This window comes from Myiozetetes cayanensis, unplaced genomic scaffold, assembly GCF_022539395.1.
Source record: "Myiozetetes cayanensis isolate MyiCay16 unplaced genomic scaffold, myiCay2020 scf15, whole genome shotgun sequence".
Lineage (NCBI taxonomy): Eukaryota > Metazoa > Chordata > Aves > Passeriformes > Tyrannidae > Myiozetetes > Myiozetetes cayanensis.
The window spans coordinates 10,260,226-10,276,746 of NW_026087159.1; the positions used below are offsets into that span (position 1 = coordinate 10,260,226).

Consider the following 16,521-nt stretch of genomic DNA (forward strand, 5'->3'; position numbering starts at 1 on the left):
GTTATAGATAATCCTCTTCCTAAACCAAATGATGGCATTTTTTGTTTAACCAGAAGGAAAACTGAACAAGAATTAGACACCATTTACTTATACTCCATCTTTACAAAACTAACTAGATAATGATCCCAGTATTACCTGTACCATGCTGATTATCCATGGTTAGTGCTTTTAGAACTGTTCATATCTTGGCATTGTCAGTTTGAAGGAAATGGCAATATCTCACAGTCTGCTTTGATTTTAACTGGTCAACCTGCAGGTCATGGATATTAAAATGGCATCACTATGTCAGTGCTTGTCAGGCCAGGTAGTAGGAAGCCTTGAACAAACTGCTTAACAGAATTTTGTCTCCAGCAAATAGGTTTGTATAAAACACTTCTGCAAAAATAATTCATTTTGTTGGGTTTACACTTCCAAAGAAATGGTGTTTCACCAGGAAATCCCTAATTGTTCCAAACAGAGTGACTAACCAGCCAAAGCAGAATTCAGCAAATCTTTCAAAAAAATACAAGTTATAATTATTACATATTTTATAGCAAAGAAACATCAACCAATCTTCAACTAATTATCACAAGAGGGACATTCAGTAGACCCAGTATTGAGTTGAGGGAATGAGTTCAAGACAAAAGTTAGTCTAAGATGTCTTGCCAATGCAACATTAGTTTATCTGAGATAACAATTAGATTAATGATCCAAAGTTCTGACCTCAGGTTAGGCTGCTCAGTGTGTGGACACTGGGGATCTGTCTATCCTTTCTAGCTTGTTTGATCTGCAGTAATTGTATCCAAAACTCTTTGATTGCCCAGAGATAAATTACACTACACTCACTATCATCATTTTAACTTCAGGACAAACCTGGGGAATCTCATGCATCTCTGGGAGCACTAACCTTTCACTCCCATTGCAACTGCATTTTTGAGCTAACCTGAGTAATTTCTGAAGCTTTGGAAGAAGTTTCTACATTTTTGTTCCTTAATTTCTATTTTGGTGGGGGATGATGAAAAAATGAAAGATTAGCTCCAACACATGGTGAGCAAAGTTTAAAACAAACTCTAATATTGTTATAAATTCCAAGATAAGTGAACAGGCATCAGGAGAAGGTATACATGCAACAAGGACTGTGTCTGCTAGTTTATCTTTGTAAGTGTTTGGAAGTAGTTGACAGGATATAAAAACAAAAAAGCCAACATTATTATACACAAATGTAAAATGATCTGCAAAATGAAATGGTGCAGGCTGTCTATTATTTAGTGCTTCTTGATACTTCAAGTATGGAAAACGCCTCCTGGTCCCTGCTGGCCTCTCTGCAGTGCATTTCTTAGCAAGGGAGCCACCAATACAGCATGACATTTTCAAAGGGCATTACCCCTGCCCATAAACCGTGGGCAAACAGCAAGAAAGTGGAATGAAAACCACTGTTTTAAACACAAGTAATTTTTTCTGACTGGTCCCAAAAATGTTCCAGCTGTAGATCACTCACCTGCACAATAAACTTCACCCAACAGGCTAAAATGGGTACAGGATAGCAATAATGCTTTTCAAATTTAATCCAAGTATTTGGACAACTAACAGAAAGGAAATTTTGCTCTTTTAGGAGATGGGCCTTACTAATTTAAGAGAACTCCCTGAGTGACTGCTGGGCAAGTACTGTACCACCCTTCCTTCAGAATAGAATCTCAATTATTCCACAAATTGCTGACTCACTTCATAGAGATTAGTCTTCTAAATAAGCTCAGTCTTCAAGACAGGGAGATTATACTGGTTTGGGGTTTTTGGTTGGGGTTTCTTTGTAGGTTTTGTTGGTGTTTTTCAATATATCTTGAACATGCACTAACAGTCTGTAGCAAAAACAAGAACATGGGAACATGTGGGTTCTACATCTCTACATGCCAGTTCTAGGAATATCTTTCACTAATCAAGCAGTTTTGACACTTTTATTGCCCAAATAAATTTTTTAACTATCTAGTCAGAAACAAATTCATCACAGCCTGATCTGATCAGATGTGCATTCGAGGAGGACATTTAAGGACACTGCCAACATTATTTTCATTAAGCTGTCAGCTTATTGTCATTTTTCTTGTGCTTTTTAGCTATTTCTTGTCTTTAAAAAGAAAGCTCAGCTTTGTTCCGATCTGGTTAATTGTGCAAAATTGACAGCTGAAACATTTTTTTTCAACAAAATATGGATTCGGGGCATTGGCAAAGCCCCGTCTCCCATTTGGCTTTTTGAACTTAAAGGCTTTGCAGCACTGGAGAAGGAGCTAGGCAGGAAGCCAAGGAATTAGCCTGGGGCTGTACAGTGTCCTGCAAGAAACAAGCTGTGCTGTAGGATACATAATCACACCATCCGCTCTCCCAGTTCAGCCAGTCACCTCCTTATCCTCTGGCATGGCAGACCTCCAGTAGCTGCCTGCAGATGTCCAAGAAGGTGTCAGCAGGGCTCAGCACGGCTTGATGGAAGTAGTGTTGTAAAAGGGAAAGATTACCACTCCTAGCAGACAGTTTGCTCCACCGACAGGTCTCAGTAGGACGGAACACGTGTTTAAAGGACTGAAAATGCCTACTGATACAGGTCACGTAAGAAACAAGCTAAAAGCCAAATGAGTTCTCAGGTCAGCAATGAAAACAGCCTAAAATCTTTGTGACATCTTAACAAAAGAGATGCCAAGAGCTCAAACTGCAAGGTCAACAGCGCCGTGGCCAGTTCAAACAATCAAGCTGAACCCCGGGAATGTAAAGAGACAGAAGAATGATGCTCATTGGTATCTAAAGGGCAAAGCATTTACAGGATATTGTGTTCCAGAACCAAACCAGGTCTGTCCCCTTACAGTATCTAATCACAAAAGGTGTTGAGCAATTGGTTTTAGCTTGCATTCTAGGTTATGTTGAGAACTTCCTTGCGAAGTTCTTCCACTTATCTGTTTGGACATGTTTTCACTCTGCCACAGGATGAACTGAAAAAATGTTTATACTTCCAGAGCAAACACATCATCAGTTATCAATTAAGCATTCATGCTCAGCTCTGCCTGCAATTAGGAAAACATTTAAGCCCATGCTGACAATTGTTTTTAAATAGCAACATTTTCCTAAGTTCAGTCCTAGAAAGTAATGCCTTGAATATACTCATGCTGTGTCACTGAAATAGAAAGGAAAAAAAAATCAGGACTGCTAGTGTTTAAGTAAGACTTAATTTCTTTTGTTTTCCTGCAAAGGATGAGTTTTCAGTATGATTTCAAGAAGAACAGCTGATTTATTAAACAAGACAACTGGTATTATTTCCCTCCTCCTTAAGCCTTTTCAATTCTTCAAGTACCTACAATGCAGCTCTTTCCTCCTTTAATCTCCATAACCAAAATCTATAAAATTCATTTTCATATGTGCTAAAACACTTTGGAGTTTAAGATAAAACATTAAGTAGGTGGTGTCTGGACCAAAATTAACAATGTAATTGAAGCAGAGTGAAGTGAGTAACTGCATTACCCCAAGACAGGAGAAAAGCAGTGGCATTAAGACAAAACTTACAGTCTTTCCATATAATGAGAGGAAATTAAAGATTTTTACAGAAGTCTTGCTTAAACATTTGGTTGCTTCAAATGCAGACTTCAGAGAGAGAATCTTTAGCTACACAAACGACTTTCTCAAAGGGAATTGCTTAGATTCACTCCCAGTTATTGTTCCTTCACAAACACATACACAAGTCAAAAACACTTTCACAACCAGAAGCTATTGCAGTAAGGCCTGGGCAAAATTTGTACTGGAAGCCCGGACTACTTTGATTTTCCTAATTTTAATTGTTGTAGTCTACTTCAAAACCATCTGACTTCTTTTGAACTAGGGCTCAGATCACAAAGAAACGAGATTCCATCATTGCAAAGTGAGCCATTTGTAAACCTACAGAAGGGCTTTGGAAAGCTTGGCCAGGGACGTTTGAAATGCAGCTGGTCTTCATCATTTGTGGTTTCATGAGGTCATTAGATTGAGAATTACACATATTAACTTGGGGGTTATTTGTTTATTTATAAAAAGATTGATAAGAGACACAAGGACTAGTTGTATTAGTGAAAACAAACTTACCCGGGCGCCCTTCTCAGGAAAACATTTGCATCCAGCGCTGCAATCGCGGCCCCCACATGGCCCACTGTAGGACTTCTTTCCACCCTATTAAAAGACAAAAAAAAGAGAAAGAAAAATTGAATTTCATAACTAATTGCCAGCTAGAGATCTTCTTTAATTAAAACGCTTGGTTTCAGTGCTTTTCATCTGCGTTACATTTGTTGTGTGAATTCACCGGGAAGCAAAGGGTCAAAATATAATTACATTTTAACTTCTCCATAATTGGGCCATTTTCAAAATCACCAAATCAACAGAAAAAGTTGGGTTAGAAACTGTTTGAGGACGAGTGAATGGACACAAGTTGGTGCTATTCTGCAAGGTGATGAGCGCTTCCCAGGGCCATAAAACCAGGTGATGCTTTGAGATACTCTGTACATTATCAGACAAAGATCACAACTGGTAACTGCAACCTGTGCCTCAGCCACCCTGCATACACAGGTATCTCTACATCAATAGAACTACCAAGACACATTTAACTTTGGGATCCTTCCACATTTCCAAGAACAAGAAGCTGCACCTCTGAGAACAGAAAGTCCTGGATGAGGGAAGATGGCATTTTTAACTAAGAGTGGATGTGCAAGGAAGACAGTAGGAAACCACCGTGAATTTGGAATTAAACTGAGAATATATTTTGAATTTACTGCACTAGCATTGGTTATTCAAAAATAATTACAGCATTTATGTAAATCTGAAGTCCCTGTATCACAAACTTAATTCCCAGTCAATAGAGATTGTGACAGTACATTGAAGTTAACTACATAAATTTAGTTTAGAGAGTTTGACCCACTCCCACACTCAACAGGTTTGAAATACTGGGCTGCCAAAAGCCCTGCAATGCTACTGATAATATTGTAAATCCTGGAAAAAAGTCCAATTCAGCCACACACTGTAATTTAGTCACATACTAAGAACAACCCCCTCTAAGGAAACTTTCACTGTCCAGCATGCCCAGGTACAGTCCCTACATTTTGGAACTCTGAAAGGAATGAACACACAAGCTCCTCATATCAAGGTGACCAAACTAAGTGCTGAAACAAGTTCAGACTGGAAGTGAACATTTCCTTACTAAAAGCATTCACAGGAAATATTTTTAAAGCCTTTAAAATTTCCTGACATCTGTCAGTGAGGAACGTGAAAAATGAAAAGCAATTCATGTAAGTTTCTCAACTTTTGAACTTCTCTGAATCAGCCTTCTCAGAGAAAGTAACTAGTCTGACATCACTTGATCAGTTTTCTGCTAAATAAAAAACCCTTTATACACCCTGATGTTTACTCCATTTTGCTGAATTAAACACCTTCATTTTTAGAATGAGCAGATATTAAAAAAAGCCTTTAATCCAACCTCCCATACTTCCCTATCCAGACAGGAGCAAACAAAATACCCACACAAGAAACCCCCAACCAATGAACCACCCAATAGGAAAGAGGAGAAAAACTGCCTCAAGAAGTTATATGATAGACTGTAAGAGCATCTCCAAACTGTCTGCTCAGATAAGGAATGATCACCATGAACCTGAATTCACAATGTGCAACAGCAAGGGCTCAGTACATAAAAACTGGTCCCTCTCGTAACAGACACACTGCTGAGAGATCATTTCTGATTACAAGCATTATTCAGATTTTATGAACTTGTTCTAAGAGTGAAGCGCACTGAGACAAAAATTTTGCCATGATTGTATGCGTATTTCCCAGTGGACATCTCTAGTCCTGACACTTAAACTCTTCACAGATAGCTTTATGTCTCCAGAAAGTCAGATTATGCCTTCCCAGATACTTATTCAACCTTAAATTCTTCAAAGGTTTCAACTTCCCATCAACTTTTTCTCCAGATTATTCCTTGTTCCCGCGTGAGCCCTTGGGGCCCGTGGAGGAAGCTCTCACTGAGCTTTATTCAAAACTGAAAATATGTCCCCATGTTGTGCAAAACTGTGTTTGCCATGAATTTCTGGGTTCCTTTTTCACAGCATGAGGAGTCACTCTGCTCACTTGTGAATGAAGGCATTTGGAGAGGAAGCAAAGCAAAGCCAGTTGGCTCCGAACCAGGTGTTACATGTCCTGAGTATTTTATTTAGGGAAGTAGCTGACATCAGACACTCCAAAACTACTTAAATAGCAAACAGCCATGTGCATAATATTTGTGAATACAACTCCAAAGGCTGCATATAAGATTCTAGACAACAGTGTTCTCTTCTGAAAAGGTTTAATACGTTTTTCCATTTGAATACATGAATGCAAGGTTATTTGAACATTTATAGATTGTAACCTGAAACATGTAGCATGAGCCTGTCACACTTGTTCTGAACATGTATTCAGGCAGGAAGGTTTTTTGCCAACTGCTCTATGTTGATGAATTTGCTCCTGAGAAACAATAAGAATTAAAGAAATAAGGGTACTAGTTACAGGGGTAAGCACCACCATTACAAGAGAAATGAATGAAACTATTTTAATTTCATTGATGATTTTGAAAAACCACAATTTTAAAAATAGAAAACACTAATATAAAATAGCAGCACTGTTACAAAAATACATACTCTGAGATTTAAATAGCCGTAATACAAACTGAGTAACACACATATGAGTTATTTCAGGCTTCCATAAGAATCACTAGCATGATTTCAGTGTAGAAAAGACCCACTTTATTAAAGAAGTATTGTTATGAGTAAGGAACAATTTTTAAAAGACATTCATAACCAAGAACCATTGTAAGGACAATTTTCCTCTCCTGTTTCTGGTGCACCTCTATCGAGCATTTATGCACAGCTGATTCATGCAGATGGAGTGGTATTCAAATCTTTCCATTGACTTCAGCTTGCTCTGGACTGGAGCCAAAGACAGTAAAGAAACCTGACAGCTGTGATGCCACAAGAGGTGTCCCAGACTCACATTCATTCCAGCTCCCCTAGAATAACACAGGACCACAGAATAAACATACATGATCTGGAAGGACTTGCCTGCAAATCCAAAGAAAACTGTACCTTCAGCCCAAGCAGCAGGAAATCATCTAACAAAGGACTTCAGTGGGAGACTTCCAGGAAGGATTGCTCAGTTGCATGAGCTGAGGCTCAATTTTGCCTCAAAATTTCTGCTCTGCATCAAAGGATCAACCACAAAAGACTAAATAATCCTTGGCTGAAGACAAGGGTTTTAATCAGTTGGGAGAATGAACCCAGAGGAACAGGGTGAGGGCACATTTTAGGAAAAGGCAGCAGAAAGGTTAAAAGCATCATCTTTAACATGAGGAAGTTAAAGTGGCAGTGATGTAAATGGGCAAATAAATTGGAAAATTTCAGAAAAGAATGAATCCTAAGGAATACCAGCATGCAAAATTGGAGTATGTAAAGTACACCAAGGGAAGAACATGTCTGCCATAAAAGAAGACAAAAAGATGAAGACAAAAAAAAGTTGATGATGATAAAACAAAGTGAAAGAATCTCAAACTTGCATAAAGACATATGACAGGGATGACATTTTTTCCCCAAGACTTATTTTCAGTAACTTCTTTAGTCAAGGACTGCTCCAGTACAGAGCAAAATAATAATAAGAAACCTCATAATCAAAAGCTACTTAATGAAAACTTCTGGAATCTTCAAATAAACAATTTTCATATAGTTCAGGATCCTGTTATCTGCTGAAGATTAATAAGAAAATTACATTCACAGTACTAGAAATCCTTGTACATTTTCACAGCAAAAGAATGAGTCAAACATAATATCTCTGTTCACTTCATGAGCAATGTGATGCTGCTGCATTAACCTTACTCATACAAATTTCTTCTTTGATTTGCTGCATTAAAATCTGGTGTAAAATTGTGAAAAGTCTGAAAAAGCATCTTTCATTGACTCTTACAGAATTAGAATGTAAAAAACACACCTTCAAAAGTAAGGAAGCCTGGTAGGTTTATGAGGTAGTATTTAAACTACCTCATAAACCACATGTAAAGCCAGACTTTAGGCCCTTCTCTCATCCTGAATATCACCTTATTCTTCCTATAGTCCAATGGAAAGGACTGGCCTCAGCTCCTTCATTGTGGAAACAGGTTAAGCAAAAGTACTAGAGAATCTTCACAAAAAGTTAAAGGAATGCTAATAGTACTTATCATCAAATCACATCTCAGAAGGTAAACTGGAATGTGTCCACTGTGATTCATCCTCCAAATTTGTACACAACACAGACCACCAACTTTGAAAATATGTCAGCAATTTATTATTTGCATTTGATTTTCAAATGCATCATTCCCCAAAGCCATCTGTTACAAAACCTTCTTTGAAATGAAAGCTCCAGAGCTGATAATGAAACAGTAAAACCCAAGCAACATGTTGGTAGAATCTGAGCACACTTTTAGTGATACTCGTGGCAAAATGCTGATGGATTAAGAAGCAAAGGAGGGAGCTGCATCTGCTCCACCACACCAAAGCTAACTACTAATCTCTCTCTGTATCTTTTGGACCTGAGTCAGAGGACAATCTGCACTAACAGCTTTCTCTGATGGAGTTACACTAGGGGTCAATGTAGCCTTATGTGTGGGACACAGCTGGTAGGATCTGTCTCCTGGGCACACAGGGAAGAGCAGGATGAGCACAGGGAAATGCATGGCCAGGAACACGAGCAGAGCCTCTTGAGGAAGTGGCTTTTGAGCCAGTTCTTTGCACAGACAGTTTGGTCTGCAGGCTCAGCTGACATAGCATTAAACACTGTCTAAAACTCATTTTCTCTCACTTAACCTTTCATCCTATTTTTTAAATAGATGATCTACATCACAACTTACAGAAGGACCAAAATGCCCAAGCAGCTGAAAGTCTATATAATTATAGTCTATCTAAATAAAAACTTATGCATTCATCTCCTGAAACTATCAGAAGACTACCTGTTATAATACCAAATGATTAACTCTATAGCTTCACCAGTTGGCTTCCTTTCCTCATTCAGACATTTAGATCTCTATTCACCTTGTAGTTTGTGATCCTGCAAATAAGCTGGTTTGTACCTGGATACATCCTCACTGATTTCCCTGGAGGTTTTTGTCATTGAAGCAAGAATAGACTAAAGCCACTGCAAATAGCACAGTGAGGCATCCCACTGTGTCACGTTCATTAAGCCCTCTAGTCAAGATTTACTACATCAGCCCTGGAAAGTACCACGCACATGGAGTGCTCTTGCTCAATAAAATCACAAAAGAAACCAGGGAAGCATTTTGTGCTCCACTCACAAAATACTTCAAAGAGTAGAATCATTGAGAAATTGCTCTCCTTTAGGGGAAAAAGATGCCTTGCTACTATGTATGTTTTGGACACTGCACAATGGGTCCTTGTTGTTAACTAACCTTTGGGCACTGCAGCAGTAAACATAATTAAGAAAAAAAAATGTGGCTTTTTTGAAGTAAACATCTTTGGAGCTGTTTCTCTACCCTCTATGCTATTTCTAATGCACCATTTCTATTTTCAGGGAGTGGACTTCTCAAGTCACAACACGTGTTTCTCCCAGGAACATACAACTTCCTACTCTTGGCTGCTAACTGCTTTGCACTCTTGACTGGCCATTTACCCTTCATGAGAAACGTAAAATACCACCAGGACATCAGTACTATTTACAAACATCTTGTGTAAATGTTGGTGATAAATCAGTTCCTTTATGCTAAAATGAAAAAGAATGAATTATGCACATCGTACATCTTTAAAATTGCATATACATCTGCATGCACCTTCAACAACACAAACAAATTAAAATAGTAAAAGTAATAAAAGGGTAAAATCAGACATGTTGTTCCTCTACAGCCCTACAACTCTGCAAAAGAAAGTTGCATAAAAGGCCCATCCAAGCAGCAAATGCAGCCTAAATGGCCTTTGAAGTCCAAAGGCTTTCCATTTAGTCCCTAACAGAGGAGAAATCAGTTGGCAATTAAGAATTTTTCAACACTACAAAATATCAGAATTACAAAGAGCAACAGGTGGAAAATCATAAAAGTAAAGTATGTTAAAAACCCAAGAGTATGCATTCAAGATACTATATCACCATGCAAGAAGGTTTACATAACTAAACAAGGATTTCTTTCAGTAATTCCCTTTTCTAGCCCCAGTTGAACACAGTGAAGTGACTTTGATGAGACTTCTTATCTTACTGATGATAATAACCATATGTTTCTAAACACAGCTTATCTACAAGCACATTTATCTCAAAGTCCTCTACAAACACAGTGGTGGTCCTGCAAAGCATTTTTCAAACCAACCATCTCTGGGAGGAGGCAGGGAGGGCAAAAACTTTATCTACTGGAAATACTACATTTCTTGCATTTTTTTCATTCCATATGGAACAAAGGTTAGGAAGAAAGAAAACCTGAACATTAGTCTTTGCATGATAAAATGAAATGGATGTCTTTGACACTGGGGAAAGAATTCTGGGCACACCTTTCATGCTCTGCAAGCAAGCCCCAGAAGCTTGAGTTCCAGCAGCACGTGAACCCAAGTGCCTCCCTGTCTATGCTGTGGAGTGACTGGAAGTCAGAAAAGCACAAGGCTGGGAGTTCAAGACCGAGATAACCGAACTAAACCCCTTTCCAAATACTGCCCAACCCGTGGAAACAACAGCTATAGCCAGGTCTACTTGCTCCCTATCCCCCACCTCAGTAATTCTGGGTTGTTTGAAGAGATGCAGCTCCTGCACCTTCCTCAGGTACCCTCGTCTAGTTCTGGGGTGATCTCATCCCAGGCCCTCGAAATTCAAAGGGACTGAGACAAACTCACAAAGGGACCTCTAAATGAAAGTGTGTTTTTCTGCACTTCTTTCTGCTCTGTAAAATACCAGTGGTATAGCCCCAGGAAAAGATCCCCCGTGGGATCTTTGATCCTGGTTGGATCCACAGTCCAAAATTTCAGATGATCACTCAGGACTCTGAGGGATGTGGTTTATCTGATGAACCCAAGATGTAAAATCAACCTGCCATTCTATTACTACAGAACAATTCCCCTTCCACCACCCTTACACATAGCACACAATGTGCTCAACAGGATGCTGTATTTGGTATTCCAGTTATTGGTTCAAACTGATCTCTTGGGCTGCCCTTCTCCTTTCACTGAGGTTTTCAGGCAACCTGTCCTTTCATGGTAAAACAACCCTTCCCAGTAATTCAGCCAGTCAAGCCCCTCCCTGCAGGGCAGAACTGATTTACTTAAGGATTCCTCTCCAGTCTGCCCAGCAAGTACATCGAGTACATTAAACTACACAGTTAAGCCAGATGTAAATTAGCCAGCAATTTAGGAAACCAAAAAAGGCTGTGTCCCAAGCGCTGGAGAGGACCACGGCTATCATGACACTTCTCTCCCTACTGACACTGATAAAGGAGAAGGGAGGAAGGGAGAAAATATAAACTGAGGTAAACAACTATAAAATGTCAAAGGAAATTTAAGTAGTTCCATTGTGTAGCCATATACTTAATTTACTGTTGGGCCTATTTAATTTCAAGTAACACTTCTAAGCAGAGCAGATGTCTATTCATCAACTGGGGATGTTGCAAAGTTCTGCCAAGGCAAAATGTACAGTCTCTGTTAGGGATAAACTTACCTGTCTGGAAAAGGAAAAGACAAAAAGCCTTTATAACATTTATCTAGATTAAACAGATCAGAGGAGGTAGAGCTTGATGCAGTATTTTGACAGGAGGAGAGTATGTTTGCTGAGGAATAGGTACTGATTAGATCTGAGACAAAGTGTGCCACAAACACTTCTACCAGGAAACCAAAAAAGGACAAAACATAGAACTGGCAGAATAAATGTATCTTTTATTTACAAATATCTTATTTTTTTAGTGTGTCTCTAGGTTACTAAGCAGACTATTAACTTCAGAATGATAAATTAGAAAACGCAGAACCAAATGTCACAGTTAGCTGGTGCTGGATAAGGGAAGGAAAAACTGAGACAAAAGGAAACTATTCTTAGCAACAGCTAAAAAAATATGAAATATGTCTTTGGAGACATCATTATCACAACTCCATAAGCTGAAAACAATGCAAACGTTAATCTCATCTTTTAATTTTCTTTTTTTTCCCCCCTCACTATATATGTACCACTTTTTTTGACTATTTGTTTCATGTATTATTTTATATGTGGCGTGACAGAAAACAAGGCTTTTGTCTTCAGAGTGTCTTACAGACAAGGAAAGGCAGAGAGTGAGCACATGCAACTCCAACTTTTGGATGTCTGGTTTGTCACAGAACTTGACAAGAAATTTGAAGAAATTGTTTTTTCAGCCTTGACTAAACCATGCAAAGGAAAATCTGTCATCAGAAAGACTAAAGCTATCTACAAAATTAAATTGTGGAGTCTGATGCAATTTAGAACAGAAATGCCTACTTAATATAATCTTTAGAACTCTTCTTTTTTTTTGCCAAAGGCATAGATCTTTATCAATAGGTGTGTGCCCTTTCAAGCAACTGTTTGAAATGGTGACTTCTTAAAATGCTTAACACTCTGATCCCCATACAGCTACTGGATATGGAACTGTCTGACTAAAGCCAAACTGCCTGGACTTCTCATTTGGGAGATGACAAAAAGCAGCTCAAGAAGTAAAAGCAGCTAAAATGAAGTCTCAACCAATTGACATAAAGAATGGGCAAGGCTAAGCAATGATTTAACTCTGGAAGTCCAAGCAAGTAAGTGTGTTTAGAAAAGTTAGTTTGTAAAATAAAGTCATCCTGTAAGAACACATTTGTTCTGTTTAAAGTATTACCTTGCCCCGTCCTTCCTGAAACCCACTAGAGATAAGAATGGACAGACATCACCTAAACAGAGAAAACCAATACAGTGAAGATACAAATCACAAAATTTCACTGAAATCAATATCTTATGATGTGCTTCCATAAATCCTCTCCCTCAAGCAGTCCCTCAGCATTAGGGTGCAGTTAGAATTGCTCAGACATGGAGGACTCAGTAGGTCAAGTTTTTCATTAAAGAAGCAGCTGCCACCATGTTCAAAATAAGTTTCACTAAAAAAAACCCCAAAACACAAGAAAACCCAAACCTCAACAAGTTACTGCCCAGAATGAACAGTGACAGAATGTATCACCTTACAGAAACCGTACCGCCCCAAAACGCTTCTTAAGTTTTAAAAACGTTCTAAATTGTTCTCCATTTAAGTTCACTTATTTCTTGGCTGTCAGGCATAGTGTGATAATGGATGATCTACACTCCACATACAGCACCTACCCACGAGACTGAGAATTTAGGTATGTGACAACGTAGAAAGCACACTACTAGAATATTCTTGAGTAATTTAATATCCAGCCTTGAACATCATCACTCAGAACAGCAAACCCAACAACTCCTGAAAGGAAGATTAGAGCTAAAATTTACTGTGTAGTTAAGCAACACACTAGTTAAGCACAGATGTCCCTCCTGAGAAAAAAACTCCCACACTATTCCAAACAACTTCTTTCAAGGGTTTTGCCAACTTAAGCAGTCTTTTTTTTTTTTTTTTTTTTATTTTGGCTACAAGCGTCATAACTTGACAAATGTAAGTAAAAAGTCTAATGGAAGAATAAAAAAAATTCTCCTGTGTGTTTTTGTACAGCCTGTCTCATTGTACCATGTTCTTTTAGTGTGACACTTTTGGACATAAAAATGGAAAGCAAGATAATAAAAAACCAGATGACCACAGACATGAAAGGACCAAACTTTCATTTGCACGCTATCTATTTCAAGTTGTACTGCATTAAGAAAAGATTACTCCAGTTTTTCCTTAACTGGTAAACTGGATTCTAACTTTTGCACTGGATCCTGTTGAAAAATACCTCGATTTGTGACAAGAACAACAGATGTTCTTAAAATAACAGACTTAGATATGACCAACTGTTATCACTCACAGGGAAATGCCAGGCAGAGAAAGGAACTGCTCTTATTGGCACTGGGTCCACCAGGGACTTGCCCTAGAAAGTGCTGAGCACCCTGCAGAGATTCAGTGAGACAACAGCACACTCAGCACACCAAATACTATCTCAGCACCAACAGAAAATATGTCTAACACAGTCCTGATGAAAAATCACCGTGTTTTACTGAGTGCTCAGAGCACCTGTATCACCCCACCTGACAGGCCAAGCCCCCAAGGCACTCCCAGCACTAAACTGGAGCTGGGCAGCACTGCCAAACTTAGGCAGACTCATTTGCAATGATATTACACTTCTTTGCCCAGTAGGATGGTTTAATGGGTTTTTTGGACAGAAAAACTACTCTGTCTAAAATTTTGCAACACAGTTCTATTATCAGACAGTATGCTGGTATGTATTGAGGAAAATATGGGAATGTATGCACAGGTTTTATTAAACGAGTTAGAATCACTTCTATTTCTATTCATTGCAATTTTAACTACATGGACCATGAATTAACAATAAAAATACCTCTTCCTTTTTCAAAGTAACTACTAGGTACTGTTGTGCATTTAAATTCCAAGTTTTAACAGCCCTTTATTTGATTTACTTGTATTTAAGCCTACCAGCATGTAAATGCAACATCAGCCTTCCTGTGTTCCATATAATAGAAACTGGGAGTTAACAGCATTTCTGATTAGCTGCCCTCCCTCCTTCAACCAAGGCTTATCCCAGACCTTTATTTTAACACCTTTCATTTCTTCATGTGGTGAATCAAACAGGTCCTTCACTGGCCTTCAGTCCAACCAAGTCCACTCACAAATCACCTGTGTTAATTAGCTGGAAAAGCTTCTGAGATTACAAGCAAGTATCATTCAGGAAGAAAGACATGCTGGTTCCATGGCAACATGAAAGTCAATGAGCCCACCTTGAAACCTGGGAACAATGGGCCCTTTCAGGACAGGGAGCAGAGGGGAGGGACCTTGTCTTATTGAGATGTTGGGTTCTTTCAGATTATTTGCCAGTGAGCTTTTTTTTTACGGAGAAAAGGCACACTGTAAATTTGCCTTGCACAAGTTCATTTGATTTTGGAGCCTATTACCGAGACACTGTTGAACTCCCCTCGACCAACCCTGCCTCAAAAAGCAGCAGCACACAGCACAATGAAACCAACCTCCCTGCAGCCCTGTCACTTTGTTCGGGGATTCACAACTGTAACGTGACACACTTCAGAATTCTGACCCTACAACCACCAGGAAAAAGGGATGGCGTCCAGAATACATGCTATTCAAAACAAGAAAATTTGGAGGAAAATTGTGAAAAAAATCAGCAAATTCAGTGTGAAAAAAGAAACCCTATCCATCTCAACCTACATCAAACTTACAGACCTGCAATGAATTTCCCAAAGCCAGCTCTGCCCTACCATCACAAAAGGCTTTGTAAAATCTACACACATTGCAATTTAGGAGAATATTTCAATACTACAGCTGGTCATTGCAGCCTGTCTTTTGTTTTTCATTTTAGGTTGGCAGGAGTTGAAAGAATTTATACTTTGGACTGTCCAGTAAGAATGATTCTCTTAGCCACAGTAATTTAGGTAACCTTGAATTAAATAATTTACTTTCCAGAAGTTGATTGTTCTCACCAGTTCTCAACAGAATTGACTCCCAGAGCTTCAAGATTACAGCAGTCATGTACCTAGAGCCAAACCTGACTGTTACTTTGCAGGTTATAATTACAAACCACAGCTACCTCACCCACACGTTGAACAGACCAGGTGTGTTCTGCCAAAGAACACATTTTAGTTCAACTCCCCAAGCTTCCTTTCTCCCCTAGCTGCTTTTTTATTTCACCTATAGATGGCTGGGGAGACACTAAATGCACACAAGGCAGAGATATCACTTTCCTGGGCTTGCAGTTCAGAGGCATCCACCACAAATCAAAGAGACCTAATTCTGGAGCAGAACAACATGACTAGTGACACAAATAAGGGCATTCACAGCAGCCAAGCCTCTAAAGGCATCCAGTGCTCCTCTACCTCCTAGCCCATATGCACCTCCTCTCACCAGCCAGCCCCCAGCTCTGAGGACATCTCCAGTGCCATGCAGTCACTGCATTACGCTCCAGAGGTGGCACAGCAAGCAACAGTGAAGAAAGAGCTGTTCTGCAGTCCCTGAAAGCATCCTGCCAGCAGCAATCTCCACCACACACCTCCTGGGTATTTTTGCCACATTATCACCTATGAGACAAAGACACACAGCACTCTCCGGTTTCAGTAGCACCAGACAGAAAAGGCATGTTTGTTTGAGAGGCCTTCTTTATTTGTACAGCACTTTGAAGTTAAAGTTTCTGCATCTTACTCATTTGCTTTAGGAAAATGATTAATATAGTCTCTGTTGAAATCATCGTGTATCTGTCATAACATGAAGTGACTGGAAATCAGTTATCACTTAAAAAAAAAAAGGCACCTAAATGTACCTTGAACTATTCTTTCCACCTTTCTCACCCAAACCACATCAATATGAATTGCTATAATTCTTCCTTCCTCTATCTGAAATTTAAG

The 16,521-nt window shown here is 39.1% G+C and overlaps 1 protein-coding gene across 1 annotated transcript in view; it reads right to left on the bottom strand.

Annotated features, from left to right (window-relative positions):
• COL4A6 (collagen type IV alpha 6 chain) overlaps nt 1-16,521 on the bottom strand; it is a 104,385-nt gene that overhangs the window by 64,079 nt on the left and 23,785 nt on the right. The window contains 1 exon segment of the mRNA XM_050310363.1: nt 4,072-4,155. Within this exon segment, the coding sequence (XP_050166320.1) occupies nt 4,072-4,155 (84 nt within the window).